The following is an 18,668-nucleotide window of genomic DNA, read 5'->3' as shown; positions in this document are numbered from 1 at the left end:
AGTCAATGTTATCTCACTTTTTTCTCGACACAACCTTACTCACGAACCAATAGTACCGCCGCACCCACCCACTCCTCACATTAAGCAAACACATTTGTCCACGATTTCCAACTGTAAAACGTCACTGGCCGCCGCTCCGCCTGTTATTACCGACAATATATCAAAATATTGTAAAAATAAGGGTAATTTACCCGTGTTTGCTCATCGGGGTATTTACCCCGACGCGGGCTTTTAATATACCAACCTTAGAGCATGTAACACTAGGGAGCGGACAAACCACCGGCGGACGTGTCGCATGTTAGCTTATTGAGTATACAGTTGTCATTGTGTGCGTGCGTGATGACACCTATCGCTAGTTGTTCGCACGTACACAGACATAGAAAGGGTGCGAGTCTATTGCGCAATAGCCCAATTGGAGCGTCTATCGACAGAATATATAAAAGTACAAGTACCGAAGGCTGCTTTGATGTTCACATATTCCGCCATTCATAATTCTTACCTAAATTAACAAACCGACCGCACGCGAGCAGCCGACATTAAGTTATACTTATTGCGCCGCGCGACGGTCGTCACCAATGAATGGGCCGCGAATGCGCGGCCGCCAGCATATACTTGTAGCTTGGCGAAAGAATCGCGGAGTGAGTCGCCCCTGGTCCATCTAGAAGTGTGTGTAGGTTCATGAAATTGCGTCAGGTCATTCAATACAAATCGCCTGGCATGTCCGACCGATCTCCTTTCTTCCTATATCTGTGGCACCAACACTGTGACACGCACTGGTTAAAGGGAAACTAGTTGTGTGGATTTTGGAAGTTTTATGAGGTTACAGTGAAAGTCGTTTTTATGATTCAGTACACGCGTTTATTGAACGTTGTTTACCTAGTAGTAAGGCATGCGCCCAAGCCTAAATAAATCAATATCAAGGTGACACCTTTCACAGATAAACCAAGCCCCAAACTAAGCAAAGCTTGTAAATTAGGTACTATGGATGTAGGTAACGATGTACATAATGTACTTATATATACATAAAAAAACATCCATGACTCAGGAACAAAATATCTGTGTTCATCACACAAATAATTGTCCTTAACGGAACCCAGGACCATTGGCTTAGGAGACAGGTCACTATCGACTATGCCAGACCGGTTGTCGTAAATGAGGTACCTAAGATGACACAGGAGGGGTCAATTCTCCATACAAACGCTCTCGACTATTTCCTCCCTGGTTTTTGACGATAGAGCAATGATGTTTTCAACACAGATTATTATAATTTTTATCTGTGTCGGACCGTTTTGATTTTTTTTGATATTCTTATTTTTAAAGACGCTAGAGCCCATCAAAAATTTCCAAAATCGGTTTTATTGATTATGGCGCAATAAAAGGTATGGTTTCAAAACTTTCAAAATTGGTAACAATTAGCAAAAAAACTAAATAGTCCGACACAGATTATTTTATTTTTATTCAGATTCTAAAATTTCATTACGATTGATTAAGTTTTGGAGAGGAAAAGTCGAGAGCGGAACCTCGATTAAAAAAAATGTTCTGAAGGGACAATTTTTTTTCGATAAATCTAATTAATAACACTAGTATATTTAACTAAAATCCCCAAATAGAAAGGGGGGCTCCTTTCATTTTAGCATTTCGCTTCTGTAGCCTCTTACTATAACATTAGTATGGATACATTATCTTATTAACAACTCAATTTCAGTTGTTCTACTGCAAATTGATTAAACATACATACATACATACATACAATCACGCCTGTATCCCATAAAGGGGTTGGCAGAGCACATGAAACTACTTAAGTTTCAGGGCCACTCTTGGCAAATAAGGGGTTAAAAGAAAACCAAACTTGATTAAACATAATTGATTAAACATATTTAATTATGTATAGAAATTACTCATCATTTTAATTAAGATAACAATAATTATGTTGAATAATTTATTCCTCTGACACGCGACAGGGAAAATGACAGTTGACAGCAGTCAGATTAGGGCTAAAGTGGCGAGTTCTGATTGCATAAGTAATGTAATTATTGTAAATTAATCAATATCCTGTTAGGGCTTTAAATGAAGGACAAACGACGATATTTTTTATTTGATACGTATATAATTATTTATTAATATACAATTATTATATACGTATGTATATAATTATTTTATATGTAAAGAGCAAAGATTTGTAAAATATCAGAATGCAAATTTTCTTTTGGTCAGCACTTGAATGGCTTATTAGGGGCATATGTGACTACTGACTACCTACCCCTTATTAATTACATGTTTTACAATCTCAAATTAAAACTGTAAGTAATTTCAATTAAAAAGTTGAAAGATGGCAGCGAAGCGCGATTTAAACAACCAATTGATTGATTTGAAACAATTAACCTCCTTGGAACTTGTGCACTCCTTTTTACTGTGTATTTAACACAGCAAAAGGGAATGTACAAGTTTCTAATGGGGTGTCAACGCGCATGTGACACTCTTTGAGTTGCAGGCGTCCGTAGGTTACGGTGACCGCTTTCCATCAGGCGGGCCGTACGCTTGTTTGCCACCGACGTAGTATAAAAAATTAACGAAATAGGTCCGGCCTTGGAGTGATCCTGGCATTGCAATAAAGTTTAAATTAATGACAAAATATCAATTACATGGCGTTTATAACCCTCACTTTGTTCTCTTTAAATGTGTACAGAGTTAATTTGATAAGCAGAAGCAGCGAATAATTATGATTGTTACCTTACTTTTACAATGGATTCTAACATTTGCGACGCGTAAAAAGTGTACATCGCCAAAAACAACCATAATAAAATTGAGGACTGTTTTTGGTTGCCGAAAACGACCATCATTGTAAGGTTATTTCTCTAGGAAGACATAGATAAAAATAACATCTGATGACTTACAAAAATAAGTCCTTTTGAAAAGACACTCCTCAATTAAATGCCAATCACAATTAAATTTTATTAATAACTAAGATTGTAAAGTTCCACGGCTGATATGGTCACGGTGACTGCTTTCAAGTCCGTTGCTGTCTCTTTTATGCTTGCAAATGGCTGACGTAGCTGATCTTGTAGATACAATGTTCGCGGAGATTGTGGACATGTGAGCACACCATTGACACACCTTGGACATTGGCGATCAGATATATGAAAGAGGCGCGTTCCTAGCACACAGTCTTAGCTCGTGTAGGTGAACGTGTACTATGCTTGTATGACTGAGATATGACCGGTCGACTGGTCGCGTTTTTGACAGGCTGTAACTGTGAGACATTCAGCGAGGAACGGGAGTGGCCATATTGTACGATAGTACGCTTTATATTGTACTAAGTAGCTATTGCCCGCAGCTTCGCTCGCTTTAGAAAGAGATAAAAAGTAGCCTATGTCACTCTCCATCCCTTCAACGATCTCCACTTAAAAAGTCACGTCAATTCGTCACTCCGTTTTGCCGTGAAAGACGGACAAACAGACATACACACTTTCCCATTTATAATATTAGTATGGATTGCTGCAGGTGGTCGCAATTCAATTAATATGTATATCGTGTACACCTTCAACTATTACGTGATACAAAACTCGCAAAGTAAACGCAAGTCTGTCAAAGCAACGCGACTCCCCAGGGCCTGCCACTGTCACATTTACCACTTTTCAAACAATGTTTTTAGTTCGAATTCCCATTAAGGTGCGTTTAAACGGCGCGCGATAACGCGAGCCGAGCCTGGCTCGGCTCGTGATCCGGCGCGCCACGCGCCGTTTAAACAGCTACGCTCGGCGCGGCTCGGCTCGGCTCGGCAAAGTTCGCGCGATCCATCACTTGTCGGTTTTTTCGACACGGATCAAAGGCGCGCGCGCCATCTTCGGCTCGGCTCGTGTTAATACGCGCCGTCTAAACAGATGGTACAAAGCGCGCGACGACGGAAGTCGAGTTTTAAGTTTTTAACACGCTTTTATTAGGTCGTCGTGTATGTAACTAACTATAAGTATGTAATGGAATTTACGAAGGCTAATTTAACCATCTTCCAAGGATCGTAGCGTAATGAAAATTGGCAGCTGTATGCAGTTCTGATGACAATACAATAATATGGTACTGTTGAACTGATCTGATCATGGAGCCGGAAGATATGAACTGGAACTACATGATGGAACATCGTATCATAGCTGTTTTTGGGTTTCTTAGAAAAGTCTTGTAATGAACTTTGACTAAGATTAGGTTTCAAAGTCTGATGATGGAGCCGGAAGATATGAACTGGAACTACATGATGGAACATCGTATCATAGCTGTTTTTGGGTTTCTTAGAAAAGTCTTGTAATGAACTTTGACTACGATTAGGTTTCAAAGTCTGATGATGGAGCCGGAAGATATGAACTGGAACTACATGATGGAACATCGTATGAAAGCTGTTTTATTAGGGTTTCTTAGAAAAGTCTTGTAATAAACTTTGACTACGATTAGGTTTCAAAGTCTGATGATGGAGCCGGAAGATATGAACTGGAACTACATGATGGAACATCGTATCAAAGCTGTTTTTGGGTTTCTTAGAAAAGTCTTATACTTAATGAACTTTGACCACGATTAGGTTTCAAGGTCTGATAATGAAGCCCGAAGATGGCGAAGATAGGCACTGGCATTCCATGATGGCATATCGTATCATAGTTCTGTTTGCGCTTGTGAGAAAGGCCACGTAATGAACTTCGAACGTTACGTTTTCAACGTTATAACAAACCTATTATTGACCGAAGCGAAGCGAGGCCTAAGCTAGGTTAGCGTTTTCTTGCGACCCTTATGAGCGGAAAAAGGAAAGACCGAATCAGTATATCTAAACTAAGTCAGGTTAGGGTCTTTTTTGTGACCCTTAAATATGCAGCCCAGCCAGGCAATCATGGTCGCGCGATAAACGATAAAACATCGAGCATCGATAGGGACGGCCTGCTGTTTTATCATTTATCGCGCGACCATGATTGCCTAAATAAATATCAACGTAGTATTTAAAATAAGTTGGTTAAGGGTTTTCTTGTGACCCTTAAGAGCAAAAGTAAGAGGGGCTCGGGGGCGAAGCCCCCGCATATAAAAAAAGATTAACGTAATATTAAAAATAAGTTGGGTTAGGGTTTTCTTGTGACCCTTAAGAGTAAATAAAGGGGGGCTCGGCCCCCGAAAAAAAGAAAGATTAACGTAGTATATAAAAAAGGTGGGTGTGGGTTTTCTTGCGACCCTTAAGAGCGAAAATAAGGTGGGGGGTGGGGGGGTGGCTTTATCAACGAAAAATTTCACGCCACGCTACTGCTAAGCATGTCGCGAAGGTCTACAGTTCCCAGAGCCACTATCAGTCTTTTAGTTGCTTAGCAAAATGTCGCGTCCACGTTCCATATCCAGGTTCAACCCAACGTAAATATACTAGAGTGCGACTGAGAAAATTCAACCCTCTGTCTCTATCCTCTTACAGAGTAAGATGAAATCCTTAAGTTCCGTATTGCATTAATCTTCAAATTAGCGCAGCACTATGAAAAAATTTCGCGCTCGCTACGCTCGCGATCGCGATTTTTTCCCTACATGCTAAAATTTCTTCCCAAACCTGCCGAAACTCAAATTCGCTCAACCAACCCACACAACCCTAATCGATTGCACAGGCCGGCACTGGCCGGCATTGACTCCTAGTGATTTCAAGTTGGGCATCTACCGTGCACAAGATGCAAGGCACTACGCAGTGGTGTATTTAGGGTCCCTTACTTTTGCGGTTGGACAGGCTCATGTGGCCCTGAGTAGAGTAAAATTACTTAGTGCTCTCCAGATAGAAGAGCTAGATTGTTCTAAAGCTGACAGGTAAAACACCATGCAATACAGACACACTGGCGGAGATGGAGAGAATGTGGGCTCAATAAAATAGAAATTGAAATAAAAATAAAAATTAAATGAATCAATGAAAAACTTTATTGCGATAAGCTTGGTACCTATACATCAGGTGGTATTAATTATTATTAAGTAGCAATACGTGTTAGCCACAAATGGCTTGCGAAATTCGCCTACTTGGAATAAATTTATGTTTAAATTTTAAAGATATTTCATTATTAACGACTAAATTAAATTTATAGTTTAAAAAACTCTAGAAAAACACGCTTTTATAAATGCACGTAAATATATGGCGTCTATTTCAGACGATTTATGGTGCAATGTACGATTTATGTAAATGCACGTAAAAGCCAAAAATAAATTATGGATCGTTTTAGTTGTCTCTATTTCTGGGATGAAGAGTAAACTCTGTGCTTTTAATTATAATATTTGGTTGTAAAAGCGTGGGGCGCTGTAACAGGAAAATCTTTTTGTATAACTTGCTGAGAAATCAAGTTAAACTATATTACGAGAAGCAGTTTACACAGATTGGCGCGCTAACTGGACTTGCAGCACGGCTGCAGCGCCCCACGCTTTTACAATCAAATATTATCATTAAAAGCACATATAAGTAGTTTACTCTTCATCCCAGAAATAGAGACAACTAAAGCGTGTTTTTCTAGAGTTTTTTAAACTATAAATTTATTTATCGGCGTTTTCATGTGTTCGAATTATGGAGTGGAGCAATGATATGATTCAAAGCTTTATTGAATTATATGAAGAGGAACCATCAATATGGAACCCAAAACATCTCGGTCACAAAAATCGCAACAATATAATAGGCTTTCGTTCGTATCTACACGGACGGCTCGGCTCGCGTAGGATCGTGCTACCTCGCGCCGTGTAAACGCACAGGCTCGCGTTCGTATTGAGCCGAGCCGCATCTACACGGACGGCTCGGCTCGCGTAAGATCGTGCTAACACGCGCCGTTTAAACGCACCTTTAGAGAACGCTAATGAATGACTCGTTGTGGAGTGACGTGAACACATAATTACCTACCCTTTTTTGGGTGCGGGGGCTTAAAATCAGTATTAATTATGAAAATATTATAACAAGATCATACCATCCCATACATTAAAATGCGACCGCCTACGAACGCGCTTACACTCCACCACATATAGATGGCGCCACAAAAAAATGCCTTGTTGCCACCGATTATTTGTAGATTGGCATTAAGTGTCAATTCCGAGCCGTAAATATATGTCAAAAGTGACACTTATCGCCAGCTACAAGTATAATCGAAAGCTACAAGACATTTTTTTGTGGCGCCATCTATGTGTGGTGGAGTGTAAGCGCGGTCTTAGGCGGTCGCAAGGTATGATCGGATGGTATGATCTTGTTATATTTAATTTATGGTTAAACTGAAATAGCCTACACACGGACCAGACCTACGACCAGCCCTTGACTGCGAAGCTCGTCAGGTCCTCGACAGTGATGACCAAACAATTATTAAATTAACAAAGATCGTAGACAAAGTCCTTGCAAATAAAGGCATCATTTCGGCACAAGCATTTGAACGCATAGGATAGACTAGGACTGGAATAAACCAGAAAAATATAGTAAATACAAAAAAGTGTCCATAAACAATTCATGCACATTTTAATCGATTTAACCAACTAATATTTTACGAGCAACACTTACACGGCCACAAAGTTCAATCAATCCGCAATAAAAAAACGCCACTAAAAATAAAACCGAGTTAAACTCACACAAACGTCGTTTCCCGTGGATTTAAGAAGTTAAGTTTAATAAAGAGGACGTAAAATTAATTATCCAATCGTTTTTAGGCTGGAAATTAAAAAAAAAACGGCCGTCAACGCCCGTATTGGTCGACCAACTTAATAAAATCAGTTGGTTAACTGAGTTGGACAACGGGGAATGTACAGAAATTGTATGTGGTTTGAGTTTCTGTGGACGGCAGAAGTTAAGTTTGTGATGTTGTCGCAATTGGATGGAAAACAATAAAAATCGTAAACCCCTGATGGTTTGTTGATTGAGAAAGATGACTGCTACTCTGGGAACTTCTGCGCCAGATTACGGGGGCTGTTTACAGTTCACGACTTCGGTTTTAAAGTTTCGTACTGTTAAGGGTATTAAGTTAATTGAAAGGGTTAATGAAATGAGTCATCTGTGATTGTTGAGTGATATAAAATTTTACGGCAGTTATGTGTTATAATTTTGTAGCATGATGACTTTTACTGCATTTAAGAAGCTTAAACAAGGGAGTTATGGAAAACAAAATAAGAAACCTTTCTCAGCAGCGGGGCACATAAATGGGATAAAAAAGTTAAAGATCATTTATTAGGACCTATTTGATCCATCTTTGGATGCAGGTGTTTTGCTTACAAATCCTGGAATAGTTGCCAAACCGAACTTCAGCCTCTCAAGAAAGAAGTAGGTATCTAACTACACCTGTTTCGAAATATTTCGAAAAACTGGCTGGTATTTTAAAATCCCTTGTCGCGATCGTTTGATCGTTTCCCAGTCGTGTCCCCTAAATGTCACCACCCGATAGTCATGTGAGTCACTCATTAGACCCAAGCTGAGCTTTAATCAGCGAGAATAACAAGTAATTAGTTGATCTGGAGCGGAGTTGAGTCAACTTTCTCGGCGGCCGCCTTTGACTGTGCCCGGACGGACCAATTGTGGTTTGTTAACTTTCCTATTTTGTTACCATATACAAACTACGTGGAAAATGGTAACAATAGGAAAAATCGCATGGGACAGTTTTGTTTACCTATAGTAATTAGGACTGAAAAATTAATGATTTTGTTTGAGTAAAAGAAATACATCCTCCTGTGTGGTGACGGGTTAAGAATTTCACCACCCCCTTTCTTCCCGTGGGTGTCGTAGAAGGCGACTATGGGATATATTGGGATATATGGGTTAAATTGTGGCGTAGGCGAGATGCTGGCAACCTGTCACTGCAATGTCACAGTTTTGTTTTCTTTCAACCCCTTATTTGCCAAGAGTGGCATTGAAGCTTTAGTAGTTTCATGTGTTCTGCCTACCCCTTTATGGGATACAGGCGTGATTGTACGTATGTATGTAGAAATACATGAAATGTAACAAAAATATCACCTTTTAATTTTTCCAGTTCTGTTTTTTTGCTACATTTATCAGCATTTTTCACTAGATATCACCAGTTTTTCACAGATAACCCGTGATATATTTAAAGCATAACGAGTAGGTAATTAAATCCTGACCAGGAATGGCAGAAATATATGATTACGCGTAGTGTTACGGAATTGCATTAAAACTATTTTCTTCATATTATACTAAACTGTCACCGCATACATCAGAATAACAGTGCCCTCTTGAAAATAGTCGTATATTTCTGATCAGTACTTAGATGATCTGCAGCGGAGTTGAGTCAACTTTCTTGGCGGCCGCCTTTGACTTGGCCGGACGGAACAATTGTGGTTTGAGTTTCGAAATGGGACACAGGGATTGGGATTTTTTGAGTATTTTTTCATAAAATGCTTCCTTTTTAGAAACACTATCTACAAATAAATATGATAATCCTATGTCGATACTTAAACAAGGATATTTTTAGGGAGATGCGCATACTTGTACTTAATATAGGATCCCTATAAGTAAACTCGGGCTTGGTTTCCTCAACTCAACGTTGTAAGTTTGCGCCTATTTGGCGTGATGGGTTACGGCACTACTGCGCACTATTCCTGCCAACCCAACTCTACCAGAAAGCCTAGCTGACCCTTTATGTTGCCGACAACTTCTTGGAGACACCCCGGCGCTCCGATGTTGTTGTGCACGGTATTCTGCCATCCCTGGGCATTCGACGATGACATGAGCGGCTGTTGCTTCTGCCTCCATACATGCTCTAGTCTGCTCTGTCTGTAACACTCATAGTATCTATATAAGTGTTTATTGAAAGGGGCATGGCCAGTTATGCCTTTCAGAAGGATCCGGAGCTGTGGCTACCCGAAGTAACAATTACTGACGCCTGGCAATCGAAACATAGTCTGTCACGCCTCTTGGCTACAGATGAGCGATAGGGACCTAATTTAATGTTAACGACATTAAGATCACAAAAAATGTCTATTAAAAAACGAGTATCCATTTGATTCTAACCTCTTATCTCTGTCATCATCATCACTGTCTGTATTAACCCATTCATTTAGAAAGACAAAAGGGTGAACGCACGTTGATAAAACGCAAACATATTGCTTATACAACATTACTTTTACCATCCACTGTGCCCGCCATGACTCCAATTTTCATTGAAAACTAATCCTCATTTGTACAAGCTTAAAGTTCTTATGAATAGTTTTGAGTAGATGTATAATTAATGTTGTAAATTGAACACGGGAGCCCGCATGTCATTATTAACACTTAAAATAAGTATAATTATTTCGATTCATCAGATTGCTTATTAAGGGCCCTTGATGAAGTAATCAGTGTGATATTTTGAGCCGCTGATGTCATTCATTAAGTAATATTTATACTGTCTGTTAGTTTTAAAAAAAAGGAGTGGTATAATACCCACAAAACGAGTGTCAGGTCTTTCCTGGGAGGAGTAGGAGGACTACCGCGAACTACGAAATTTTGCAACCAAAAAGGCATGTTTTGTTTATATAACTCCTACTAGGGTGAAATTTGCGAAATTGGTGTCCGCGGTAGACCTTGATGGCAGGAATACATTTTTTTTTTTTCTATATGATACTGATTGGATCTGTCAGTTTTTTAATGACTTCTTTCTTGACACGTCACTTTTAAACCATAATAAAATTATCTGAGACAAAAATAACATTTTTATTAGTTGAAACGTCGCTTTTGAAACTGACATTCCATCCATATCGTGTTTAGACCTCGTTTTGGTATATATTAAACTTCGAACGGGACCGTTATGTCCGTAATCTAGCTGAATCTATGATTATTGGCTAAATAACAGATGTTCCAACGCTTACCGCCAATTAAAAAATATGAATCGAAACAAAAAATCCAGACCCGCATTTTAAAGTAATCTCCGTAAACGAATCAAATGTTTTAGCAATTTACGTTAACAGACTTTTTTACCGATGGCTGATAAAAATCGGTTTTTTGTTAAAATGGCCGGGATAGTTTGATTGTTGTTGGGAGATGTGATGTTTTGTCGTTGTGTTGTTTGTTGTGCCCGCATATGCTCACACGCAAGCTGACAGAATGTGCTTCGTTTTTGAGTGGATATTTTTAGTGGAGTGAGTAAATAAGGAACTTGTTTAGAAAATGTTAATAAAACTGTTCGTAGTTAATGCGTTTAAGTGTATAAGAAAATCATTCTTTATGTTGTGTCGCATCTCGCAAAATGGACGACGGCCCTGAAAACGGGTTTTCGAAATAAACGTATTACCCATTTACTCTCTGAGGATTAAATTATTATTACTTAATAATTATTTGTTCATGAAAATCAATTTCCAATACATTTTTATATATGTACCTAATCAGTGAATGCGCAAAACTTGTTGGTAAAAGTTATCGTGTTTTGTTTACGTTTTTTTATTCTTCGATTTTTCAATGTCAAGAAGTTCTTAAAGACAAATCATTAAAATATTCAACGATTGAAGTAAACCTATACCACAGTAGATATTTTTTGTTTTTTTTTTATTATTATTATGAGATCTAAGAGACAAATGAATAACAAGTATTCAATGACTGATAAAAACCTACACTCCACCAAAAAAAAACTTTTTTTTTCACCCACCTCGCCTCACCTCGATCGCAAATTTAGCGTAGACACGGAAGGGGCCAGGGCCGCGCTCCCAGGGGGCCTATAACACGGCCGCCGACTGCCAACGTCTACTATCGTCAACGAGCATTTGGATTGGAAATATTCGTATTAGATTATTTAATAAATTATATTATATCACGCCTGTATATATAAAATTAAAGCTTCCGTGCCACTACCTGTGACATTGCTAGTCTCAGCCTCTCGCCTACGCCACAATTTAACCCATATCCCATAGTCGCCTTCTACGACACCCACGAGAAGAAAGGGGTTGCTGAAAAATAAATAATAAATTAATAATTATTTAATAAATTATCTTATATATAAAATTCACTACCACGTTTAAAAATAATGCGGCCCGCTACTTGGTCGCCCAGGTACATTTCCACAGTGATACCAGTGCAATAAACAAAGTATCCGACAAAAACGGCTTGTTAATTTCAATAAATATACCAAAACGTTTTGTGTTGAAATTTATTTTCGTTTAAACAGTCATTATTTGTGTAATGGAATACGTAAAGATTTTTAATAAACTTGTAAAATATCGGCAATTTTAATACCTCGAATTGTGCAATTTTTTTATAGCACTGGCCACACATTTGTTTACAATAATTCCGGCTAATTAAAAATGGGAATATAGTAGTTATTAGTAAGTAATAACAGTGGAGGTGCTGTTAGGCTTAAAGCCCCTCTGGATTGAGGCAAAGAAGAGAGCCATGGAACAGTGGTACAGAATGAAAGCATGCAAGGAATGGAGAGGAAGTTGCGTGGACAAGAGACACGCACTGATACAAAGAGAGGCACTATCGAAGCTAGAAATGCTGATGGTCAACAATGACCTCATAAAGAGGGAGGAGATTTTCGATAAGAAGTATAGGGTACATATAGGATAAAGAGACAACTGGAAGGTAGAGGTCGTGCACCTAACGACTATATGCTTCACAGATGGCTCTAGGAGAAGCTCTACAAAGCTAGCAGGGGCGGGAATAGTAATCCCGAAACTAGGAGAAAAGGTGTCAATACCACTAGGGAGATACACTAGCGTGTTCCAAGCAGAGGTATGTGCCATAGCGCGCTGTGCACGTATATTAAAAGAAAGCGACAAACAAGATGGAGCCGTGGTAATATACACCGACAGTCAAGCGGCACTAAAGGCTCTGAAGAGAATATCGGTGACCTCGTCACTGGTGAGAGAATGCAGGGAAGAGCTCAACTCGATAGGCAAGCATAGAAGTGTAACGGTTGCGTGGGTACCGGGACACCAGGGAGTCCGGAACCGGCTCTGCCTATGTCAGCTGACGTCACGAAAGGAGTCATTGAGAGGATAAAAGAGATGGAAGCACAAAGAGCTTGGGAAAGAGAGACCAGTTGTAGACAAACGAAGATGATGATAGAAGGCAGAGACCAAAGGAGAACTAAGTATCTTCTGAAACTAGGTAAGAACAGTCTAAGAATGTTGACCGGTATCATAACGGGACACAACACTCTTAACAGACATATGAAGATAATAGGTATCAGTAGTGACGAATCCTGTCCACATTGTGGTAAGGAGGAGACTAGCTTGCACCTACTAGCAGAATGTATCATGTATGCGGCACCGCGACATGAAACATTCGGTAGAGACAATTTGGGAGAAGATGAACTCAAGGATGTCAAACTTAAAGATGTCCTTCTGTTCTGCAGGAAAACAAGAAGATTTGAGGAGAGAAGTGTGGGAGGGCAGCCGGGACAGTAACCTGCAGCTCCAACTCCAGGGAATTGGGCTGAATGAACGCACCAGCGATCGACAGCCCGCCTGTATCCGGCCAGGCGTCCCTACACTACATCTACATCTACATCTACATCTACAAGTAATAACAGTTGTTTTAGTTATAGGGAAAACCTGACTGACATACAAAGATTACACTTGCATACCTATATGGGAAATAAATAAATATAATAGAGGTATAGTATAATATAATATCTCAAACGGAACAGAATTCACAAAATGACTGGTGTATTTCCGACCCTTGGTTGACCCTAGGATTTTCCTTAAATAATTATGGTTTCATATTAGAACAAAAAGTGACCAAAAGCTCTTATGGCCGATAGATAAATAAGTACATGCCATTTACAGAGAAAAAGTGACCTAGCCTAATGCAGATCAAACGTTTTACGTTTCATAACTAGGAAGCCTCCGTGACCAAACTTTCTTTAAAACAGGGGAACATATTTAACATCAGCCGAAAAGACTTGAGAATACCCTGATTTCATTTCGACATTTCATTACCCACCAGAGGGCTTGGTAATATTTTTCAATAATACCTTACCTAATTTTTTTAGTACGTTCAAAGACATATATGTAACTCCGTATAGACGGATAAAGGCTATAAAAAAACGTACCTCAAAACCATAATGAAAAAGGTACGGTGGCCAAGATGGCGTTACCTTTGGGGAACGCTCGGCTAGATGGCGCAAATTAAAATATTTGTCATTTTAACACATATCAAGCTAAGAATATGGGCTAAATTGTCAAAACTGAGGTTCAAAAGTTTTAAGCCTGTGTCGTGAGATGGCAGTCTATGCACTGTGATTACACATCTTACTTTGACAGTAACTCTCTATAATACTCAATCCTCTTTGGTACGTTCTATTAGCCTACCGTTGACCATTTCTAACAAAAAAAGAGCTGTAGAAAGCAGCCAAAAATCGTAACAACTGTATCAAACAAAACACATTTCACGCCGCACCCGATCGGCAAATTAAACATAAATAAACACAAACCCCACAGGCCCGTACAAATTAGAGAAAAAAAAATTCAATAGCCCTCCAACGGCTTGCAATATCAATGACGTTTAACCCTAAATATAATCGAGTCGATCGAAACTACCTTGGGGCCATGGAGAATAAAATGGCAAAATTTAAATGCACACGGTCAACTTCGGAACTAAAATTTATCTATACGATTTGAAGTTTCGACATAGACACTAGCGCCACGATGGTTGTCAAAGGGATGTTTGTATTTGAAAGAGAAATGGCCGGGTATTTTTTGGCAGTAAACGCTCCCCTTTAACCGGCGGCAGTTTAGGGTTAGGTCTGTTGACAGTGTGTTGAGCCGACATAATGTGGGTTTAGCTTTTAAGTTCGAGTATTACAAGTTTGGATAGCGACTTTGATGGTGGTTAATTTCATAAAAGTTTTGAATAATGTTGCAAGCAACGCAAGTTGATGTTTTTGTATGATATTTGGTCTCGGATCTATTGCACGATTAAAAATAAAGCTCTAATTATTCAGGTTTCAAAAACATGATAGTAAGAACGCCTTTTAGGAAAAATTTTAATCCATTTTAAAGATACCAAGTGATAATTTTATTACTTGGTATGAAAACTTAGCGTGGTCCAACTCAACCATTAATAATATTCCCAAAAAAAAACTGAATATTTTAAAAAGGTCCCCTTCACCGACGATACTCTCATCCTTAAAACAGATTGCAAAAACCCGAAACGGGCCCCAAAACCTTAACCCTTCGAATGACACGGCCCCATAATTGATAAGTAAAGGAAAGAAGGCCCATACATATTTATGAACCAAATTGAGGCCCGTACTTGCCATCTCATTATGCTTTTAGAGTTCCTTTGTGATTGTTCTTTGATGATACAAATCGGTATTATGATTTGGAGATGAAACGGGTTGAGTTGCGGTTAACTTTTCATTTGATTACGTAAGCGGAAGGGAAGGGATCCTTATTGATATTTATGAGGTAATGGGCTATATTTGGTTTTAATTACTGGACGAAATTTTTGAGATTTTTCTTTTTAGGTTTTTTTTTAACTTCGTTACATGGCTTTAAAGAAAGCTCTTTTTTATGAATCACGATTATCAGAAAGTCGTCAATCCTAATAGGTACCTACTCGTAGTAGAAAAGGCAGTGTTTCAAAATAAAAGTAAAAAATGTATATTTCGTGGTTTATGTCACAAAGATTAGAAGAAACTTTTATTATTTTTAGTAGAAATAAGATACAAAAGTTTCAAATAAGAATATATTCAGGTAGTTAGTTAAATAGGGTTTTACAAAAAAAAGTATCTACAGTAGAAAGAGCTTTTTTTACTAGCCTGGTGTAGTGTCCCACTGCTGGGCAAAGGCCTCCCCTCGCTTCTTCCACTCAACCCTGTCTCGTGCGTAATCCTGCCAGCGCGGATAGAATGCGTCCAAGTCGTCCCGCCATCTCTTCTTCGGTCTGCCTGAACCCCGGCTTGCACCCTCTACGGTGTTCCGTGGGCCCCACTCGGTAACCATTTTGGCCCACCGTTCAGGGTGCATGCGGCAGGGTGCATGTCCAGCCCAGTTCCACTTAAGCATAGCGGTTAAGAGCTTTAAGTTTAGTAAATACATTATTAGCCCGTATCAAACCTTCTGAAGTCACCATAATGCAACTTGATTATAATATTGTCAAAAATAAACAACGAAACCTCCTTTCATATTTTGTGAATCCCCTTTTAAATATCACTCTCAGACATAACGTTTTCAAATGCTACTGTTGCCATAACGCAAAAAAAAACAATTCAAACTTTTCCGGAGTTTCAACACTTCATTTACCGCATTTAAGGCCCATTATAAGAGCTCGGAGAGCGTTCAGAATGGATTATGGCCGTTTAAGAGTACTGCGGCTGTAAACTTACTTTATTGTGGTTTTTGAACGCCACTTCAAAATTATATTGTGACATCAAAATGATATTATGATGCTGTCGTAGTATAAGTAAGATATGTTTTCGATTTTGTTAGTACGAGTATCTCTATTTATAATCATTTGTTTTGTCTCCACTGTATCTTTTGCTGAGGTATGCCAATAAAGAGTATTCTATCTATCTAACTTTATTATTTCATATAACTCTTCATAGTCTAAATCAATGTCACTCCAGAAGTCTACAGAAGAGCGGCTGAATTGAGATATATTATCATTTTGATGACACAATGTTATTTTGAATTGGCCTCCTGAACGCACCGCCGCGTTTTGTCGTTGCAAGTTGATTTTATGCGACACTTAACGTTTTGTTTCGTGTAAGTAGGTGTTTCGTAAAGGCTTTGGTAAGCATTCAAGACTGAGCTGAAGCTTGAATTGATGTCGCTGTACGGTGTCATAATCATAAGTATAAAGGGTGGCTAGCTTAGAACTTTCAGGTAGGCACCAAAAAATGAAGTATGTAATGAAAACTTACATTTTTTTAAATTATCCTACATAATATTGTCTTCGGTTACCCCGATAGTTACTCATGAAATAAAACTATGGAAACGGATTAAATCGCGTATAATGAATTTACACTTCATTCCGACGTTTTGAACACTTTACAGCATTCGTTACCCGTTGACCACGAATGCTGTAAAGTGTTCGAAACGTCGGGATGAATCGTAAATTCATTATACGCGATTTATTCCGTTTCCATAGTTTTATTTTATCCTACATACTTAAATAAATACACTAAGGTATACATTTTGTTTACTTTTTACGTCACCTTTAAATATACGATTTGGTTCTCACCCGTAAAATTGACGTTTTGAACATAAAATGTCACTAATGGGGAAATCCATTACTTAATATTATAACTGGAAAAGTGTGTGTGTCTGTTTGTTTGTCCGTCTTTCACGGCAAAACGGAGCGACGAATTGTCGTGGTTTTTTAAATGGAGATACTTGAAGGGATGGAAAGTGACATAGGTTACTCTCTGTCTCTTCCTAACGCGAGCGAAGCCGCGGGCAAAAGCTAGTATTTATACATACAAATCTCATCATTTGTATATAAAAATAATTCCCTATCCCTTTCTTTTAACTAATGTAGTCATATTTCCGTTATAACCCGTTTCGTAACAAGCCCATTAAGGGCCAATTAAAGTTTAATGAATGAAATCATGTTTACGCGTTTCACGACACATGCGCAAACGATTGGCTTCCGGTTGTTTTTCAGCGCCGCGTTGTAAAGGCTTACAGAACATTTTTTATGTTTTTTTATTAAAATATCAGTTGAATGAGATAAACAGCACAAAAAGTACACACCATACCGTTTAAAAAAATTCGACGGACGGCTAATTCTTGTAGAAGTTATCTGAAATAAAGACCATACTGTTTACGCTTCGTCAAGGACATAATTATAACCTACATAGGAGATTCCCTATGAGAAAGCTTTACCGGCGAGTCTATGTAAAATACCAGCTAAATCTGTACCTTAAGACGCTACGGGAGCGAAAATGCTAAAATGGAAAGGAGTCCCCCTTTCAATTTGGGAATTTCAGTTAAATATACTAGTGTTATTAACTAGATTTAAGTATCGAAAAAAAATGTCCATTAAGAACAAGTCAGTTAAAAGATATTGCGAAAAAATCTTTGAAATCGAGGTTGCGCCCTCGACTGTTTCCTCCTTCAAAACTTATTTAAACGGAACGAAATTTGAGAATCTGAATAACAATGAAATAATCTGTGTCGGACCGTTTAGATTTTTTGGCTAATTGTTACCGATCTTGAGTATCACACCTTTTTTGAGCCATATTGAAAAAGGCCGTTTTTAGTAATTTTTGATTGGCTCTAGCGTCTTTTAAAATAAAAATAGCAAAAAAATCAAAACGGTCCGACACAGATAAAAATAATAATAATCTGTCTTGAAAAATCATTGCTCTATCTTCAAAAACCAGGGAGGAAATAGTCGAGAGCGTTTGTATGGAGAATTGACCTGTATCGTATCGTCGAAATACGCTTTGTTAAATTTGGGACATGTTATAATAATTATTGCTTAGTATGAAGATCTTGGAAATCGGTAGAAAAACATAAATTGTACATTACGGTTACTTTGCTTTTAAAGCGATGATAATAACTTTACTGCCTGCGCCCGCACATCCGACGGGATGATTTGTACGCTTTGACACAGCTTAAACAATAATGTAAAATCATCACATGTCCATACAAAACATTTAGACACTTATGACGTTTTCGACTGAGGTATTATGAAGCAGATGGGTATAGAAAACAAAAGAAATAAGGATGTTGATGAGAATTTGCAATGCAAATGGTTTGCGATCAAGTGGGCCTTATTTTAGCTT

The 18,668-nt window shown here is 38.5% G+C and overlaps 1 protein-coding gene across 1 annotated transcript in view; it reads left to right on the top strand.

Moving 5' to 3' along the window:
* LOC125226944 (zinc finger protein Gfi-1b) overlaps window positions 1–18,668 on the top strand; it is a 130,143-nt gene that overhangs the window by 6,708 nt on the left and 104,767 nt on the right. The window contains exon 2 of the mRNA XM_048131126.1: window positions 12,549–12,824. Within this exon, the coding sequence (XP_047987083.1) occupies window positions 12,549–12,824 (276 nt within the window). The remainder of the gene's footprint in view (window positions 1–12,548; window positions 12,825–18,668) is intronic.

Source organism: Leguminivora glycinivorella, chromosome 6 (assembly GCF_023078275.1).
Source record: "Leguminivora glycinivorella isolate SPB_JAAS2020 chromosome 6, LegGlyc_1.1, whole genome shotgun sequence".
Taxonomy (NCBI): domain Eukaryota; kingdom Metazoa; phylum Arthropoda; class Insecta; order Lepidoptera; family Tortricidae; genus Leguminivora; species Leguminivora glycinivorella.
The sequence above is the reverse complement of the archived record's forward strand: the minus strand, read 5'-3'. Positions and strand labels throughout refer to the sequence as shown.